General features: G+C 35.1%; 1 protein-coding gene across 1 annotated transcript in view; it reads left to right on the top strand.

Moving 5' to 3' along the window:
- Nucleotides 1-6,000, top strand: part of DOCK9 (dedicator of cytokinesis 9) — a 106,032-nt gene that overhangs the window by 14,302 nt on the left and 85,730 nt on the right. The window contains exons 3-4 of the mRNA XM_010578292.1: nt 4,005-4,094; nt 5,751-5,833. Coding sequence (XP_010576594.1) covers nt 4,005-4,094; nt 5,751-5,833 — 173 coding nt within the window. The remainder of the gene's footprint in view (nt 1-4,004; nt 4,095-5,750; nt 5,834-6,000) is intronic.

The following is a 6,000-nucleotide window of genomic DNA, read 5'->3' as shown; positions in this document are numbered from 1 at the left end:
CATCATCTAAAGTAAGGATGGCCTGGGTATGTGACTGCTGAACTGTTACCCTGTGCTTTTCCCCCCATTTTTGCTGCATTTTGCTCAGTCCCTATTTTACCAGTAAGATACAGGAGTTTATTAATAACCTCCATTAGTTATATATATTATATATATATGTATATATAAACAAAACCACTTGTACACTGTTGTGGCTTTTTTACTAAATTCCTTTCCCAATATTTTGAATACTCAACTGCTAGTAACCATAATTTCAAGCATCCTAAAGGGATGTGGAGGGCAAAGTGGTTTGGGGGAAAAATTTTACTAGCTCATATTCAACAGCCAACACTGGAAAGAGCTTATGAAGAGGAAAAAATAGTTTTTAAAACAGGCATTTGTAGTGAGTATGTGGTGTCAGCAATATTTTGTACTTTCTCTGTTCACTGTAGCTGCTGAAGCTTGTATAGAATAAGAGTGCTGTCACTAGGGGGACATTGTCAAATTTACAGAGCAGGAAGAGAACCTTATCAGATGACAGAAACTGCTTGAACACCTCCAAAGTGGAGAGAAAGATATAAAACAACCATGTTAAAAACACGGGAGGGAGAAAGGCAAAAGCTAAGGAATAACAAACCAAAATGGACATGTCTGAAGACAGGTCAAATGGATTTGAGGAATGTTGTGTGTTGGCTGGCTTCTGTCTCTCACCTACATCTACTGTAGTCCTTTCCTCTAAAATCTGCATGTGGACCTGTTGTTCAGTGTAGAATTGCTGAGGAAGATACCTTCCTACACTACACAAAACACTGGAAATTTAAGATCTGCCATTATTTTTTGCTGTAGAAATGTAGGTGTTGGGACATTATTTCCCCAAATGAAGTGAATAATTTTGAGAACTACTTCTTTGTGTGTGATTTGGTTTGGGATTTTTTTTTTTTTTAATTTTATGAAGTATTTTGTATATGAAAAATTTACATATGCTTATTTTTCATTTTGATAGAACTAAAGACTGATTTTGTTGATTCAAACTTTGCAGCATTGCCTTTCGTATAAACTGTGACCTGGAAAAAGGCCCACCATAGCTACACATTTAAGCATTTATTTTAAATACTTAAGTATGCATTGTGCTAAGACACCCCACTGCAAAATACTTGGCTGACTTTTGGCAGCTCTTTAGTGCCACCTACAAGCATGTTTGTCTTAAGAAGAACCCTGGCATCTTGCTATTACTTTGCCCTAAAGCATGGGGAAGGGGGACTAAGATGACTCAGAAAATTGCATGCCAGGCTTTAACATCAGTAAAATATATATTTTATTTTTTTTTTGACTTCAGAAACAGAGCCATTTGCTAAAACTGTCAAGAACATGAAAACACCTTCTAGCCTGAGATAAGTAAAATGGGATATCTAACTTCAAATTGGTTATACGTGCCCAAATCCTAAATAATGCTAAGTCTCACTAGCAAGCACAACCTTGTGGCAGAAAGAGTTTGGAAATCTTAAATTATATCTGTTGCAGTGTGCACTGATTGTGAACAGATTCACTATCTGTATTCCATCAGGTTTTGAGTAGCAAGTACTCCTTGGCTGTGAGACTTGGTGAAATGTCCTTTCTGCTGTGGCCTTCTCTGAAACCTCAGCACATAGCGCTACTATCCTAAATCCCTGGGACTCACTCAAAAAGTAGTATCAGTACCAGAGTCTCTTAATTGTGTGCCTCAGTAGTGCATGTGAAACCTGGCTAGTGTTAAAAGTGATCTTCCTTAGTTTGACAGCACAGTAATTGAAAGGTGGTTTTTTTTTTTTACCTTCTTTGAGAGCATGAGGCAAATGGTCTGTAGGTCCTGATGCTGCCATAAATCAAATGGTAACTCAAACCCAGAGACTTGAAACATTTCACTTCTATGGAACAGTTCAACCAATGTAGATGTGATGAAAGTTTGTAGAGAAGACAATCCTTTCTTCCTAATTTTTCTTTTGGAATATAACATATATGTATGTGCATGGTTGCATTTTAAAATACTGTTGTGCTGTTGCTTTAGTAATTATTTTTAGGAATTTGCTCTAAATCAAAATATCTCAGTCATTGCATTTCTTGGCTCTCTGATCAACTACTGCAGCTGATGAATAAGCTGAGAAAGAGGCAGTGTGCATTAAGGCAATTACTAATATGGACAAAATCCACAATTCAAATTCTTCTGTTTTGTCACTGATCTTGCTACAGTACTAAGATAAAAATCTTTTTATGTGTGAAAGACTAGAAAAAACCCTTACTATTGTATTCATAATTGTGTAGCAGCAGAAGTTCTAGAATTATGTACCACTAGTTCAATTTTATCGAGTTCCACTATAGCGGTAGGACTTGATTCATGAGTTTGTGGCTTTCCCATGAAAAGTGCCTGGAAAGATGCCACCCTAGTCTCTAGGGTTTTTTAAAACTAACAATAATTTTTTAAAAAGCATAGTCTACCTGTATGCTTATAGAAAATATATTACATATATTATTTATTTACCATATAAACTATAAATAATGTCCTATCACATATCAGACTATTTCAGGCTGAGAAGAGGATCCAGACATTCTGGCTTTTAACTCTTATAAGGTAGCTTAATAATCTTAATTATCTTTCTTCCTGTAGCTTGTGAAAACAAATACTTTAAACTCAGTATGGTTTGAAACAAGGAATATGTTTCTAGAATTCAGAAAACTTCTATTCTTAAATGCTGCTTGCATATGAATGAGTACCTTTTTGCAGGTTGGCGGTGTTGTGTTTTTTTTTTTTTAAACTGTGTATTGCAAGACTTATTGGTCCCATGAAATATTTTTGGGTTTGTGGTTTTTGCTTTTAATACCTCCCCACCGTTTCTACTGAAGCAGTTAGCATTGTCACTTTTCAGCAGAGGTCTAGACTAGATGAATGATTTGACCATGAGTATGGGATAATTTTTTTTTTCTTTAAATCTTTACTGTACTTGAATATTCTAACTTCAAATACCCACCCACCCTCCCCCAGACAATGGGGTGAGGCTTTGGTAATGACAGAAATAATCACCTTATGGATCAAACTCAACAGAAACATGTTAAGATAATGTACTTGTGCACCCTTTCTTTTTTTACCATTAATATGTGTAGTTTTTTCTGTTCACATTTTTCTCTGATCCTTCCTGGTGCTGCAATATGCAGAGTATAGCAAACACGTGAGGGATCACAACCCCCCTCAAGGTCCAGGCTATCCAGACTCTCTTATCTATCTCTGATGACCTAAGCTGTGAGATTCCTTTCCACATGGCGCAAAATAATTTCTATTGCTTTGTAGTTATTTTCATCTGTGGTCCAGAAGATTTTGTAAAGTTTTCATCTTTTACGCTTACAAATTTAAAGTACCCTAAGGCTTACTTTAGCGCTGGTCTGAGAAGCAGAATTTCATGGTCACAGAGAGATTCCCTGCTCTCTGGCAGCATTTCTATGCCTCTCTGAACTCTGGCATAGGATAGGAATAAGTTCTGACTTTATAGGCTGAAGTGTATACTTCAGTGATCCAGGCCTTCCTTCTAAACCTTCAGTTTAATAGTGCAAGTCTCATTTTTTGCCAGCTGAGATCTGCAGTTGAACTACTCTTCTTATTTTGGTGTGGGTTTGTTACTTTTCTTGAGTAATAGATTTTATATGTAGTAATAACACTACCTTAATATCTGTCTTCAGATTATCGGAGTTCCATTGTCAGGGTGGAATTATTTTTACCAGAATTTTCTTGCCCATGTTAACAAAATAGAGGAAAACACTTTTCTATGGCATCTATTTCTTACTGATTCCAATCTTGCCCTTGCTGTGAAAGAAGGAACACATTGCTAATCTTTGAATGAAAGCAAATTCTCATTAATTGGCTATTCTGAAACAGCTTATTCACACAATGTTTTCTGCTGAGCTTCTGTCTTAGTTACAGTGATATAACTGGGTGTTCCCATAATGTGTCATCTTTCCTTTAATTGGAAGTTTCATTAATTGTTTTTGTTGTTTATCAGACAGCATTATTGAAGCGGCAGAGTCGATACGTTCATTCAACAGTTCCTGAAAATGCAGAGAAGGAAGCTCAAAGCTTGTTTGTAACTGAGGTAATATTGGAATTGTGTGTGGGTGTGTGTATTAACAATATTATACCTGAATTGTTTTTCTTCTGCTTCATTTACCATTTAAAAAACAGGGAAAAAAGTCCTGAAAAAAAATTTTAAATATTTATTGCCATTTACTTGTCAATGATTTCAAGGGGAAATTTCCAGGAAAACCTAGTATTTTTTCCATTGGTGGCTGGAAAAGAAGGATTACAGGATAGCTTTGAATTATTTTGTTTGTGTAATTGGCTTTTGCAGATTCTTCTCCCCCACCTTCTCTACACTTTTGGCTTTCCCAGATGAACATGGGTGATTTCCATACATAATATTGGGAGCAATAGTAAATCTGGAATGAATCATTGTGACTTGTTTTTCCCGATCAAGTGTTTCACACGAGTTGTTCTTAGTTTGTTCATAATAATCTTGTACAGTTTGCTGGAACAGAGGTATTCATAACTTTAACACTTGTAGAGGCCAAAATGCATTATGACTGCTCAGTTTCTGTATTATATGTAGAAGAAACATCCTCCAACTTAAAAACTGCTTGCTTACATTGGCATTCCCTTGGTTCTGACTGTGATGTTGCGTTTCATTTAGTGTCTTGTTGAAGCCTTTTAGGAATGAAAGGTTTAAAATTTTTGTCGTCTTTATATTATCTAGTGGTTTTCTACTGATATACTTCAAGCTGATATTTTAACATCTGAAACAAGTAAATGTCTGTTGTAATTCCAACAAAACTGAAGGAGCTCCAAATAGCTGAATCTTCGTCAAACCTCGAAGTATTTTCTCCACAGTGATACATACCCTTAATACCTAACCTAAACAGCTCTAAGATAAATTTGAAGAAGGTAGACAAGGAGGGAGGAGTGTTATAGGTAGTTCATGAAGTTTAATGAGTTTCTGCAGAAACAATTGCTTGGCAAGTATTAACTTTGTATTTTGAAATACAAAGAAAATATTTTTGAATTATTAGATGCTATGTTTGTATACATGTAAGTCTATTCGTTTAACATATGAAATTTTGTACCATATGGTTTCTGGCAACAGATTTTGTCAGTTTTATATTACTTTGGTTAAAGCCAAGATAAATCAGTACTTTTATGTTGTAGCAATATGGGTGGAGTAAAAGAGTGTTTCCTATGATCTAGTCCAGAGCTTAATGACATAATTGCTTTTCAACAGCTGGAAGCATGTAGTTTAAATTTAAATATTAATTTGATTGCACAAGAAGTAAGAGGAAAAGATGTTTTTAGTTCATCTGTATCTGTACGTGTGAAATTGAATATTCTGTTTTAATAATGCATCTGTATTTTAATGCTGGGTTTTCTAAAAGCTCAGTCACGTTTTCAGCTGTAGAGAAATGCTGCTTTAACTTTTCAGACAACTGAAGATGGTTAATCCAGATGCTGAGTGTGTTCATCATTTTCTGATAGATGTCTAGCAGATGATAACATCCTATTGAAACATTACTCGTTGCAAAAAGCTGTATTGCACTAGACTGTATTGCAAAAGAAGGGAAGGTATGGAATTTTCAGATGGACATGTAACCATAGTAGTTCATAAACAGCCATATCTTAAGAGGGTTTTTTGTCTGTGTGTCTAGGGAATGCTGTTAATCCTCTTCCAATTAATATTGATATTTGGTTTTCATTAAAACAGTGCATCAAAACCTACAATTCAGACTGGCATGTGGTTAACTATAGATATGAAGATTACTCAGGAGAGTTTCGACAGCTTCCAAAGTAAGTATGTTATCTAGTGGTCTAATAAAGATACTGAATTTGTGAAGGAACTCTAACTGTATTTAATATTAATGTATTTACTACAGAAATTTATTAATACATGTAGTATGTAACTTGAAATTTGCTATATCAGTGTTTAATAGTCAGACATGGTAAGGATTTCTTGG

Source organism: Haliaeetus leucocephalus, unplaced genomic scaffold, assembly GCF_000737465.1.
Source record: "Haliaeetus leucocephalus isolate CR32 unplaced genomic scaffold, Haliaeetus_leucocephalus-4.0 Scaffold626, whole genome shotgun sequence".
NCBI lineage: Eukaryota > Metazoa > Chordata > Aves > Accipitriformes > Accipitridae > Haliaeetus > Haliaeetus leucocephalus.
The sequence above is the reverse complement of the archived record's forward strand: the minus strand, read 5'-3'. Positions and strand labels throughout refer to the sequence as shown.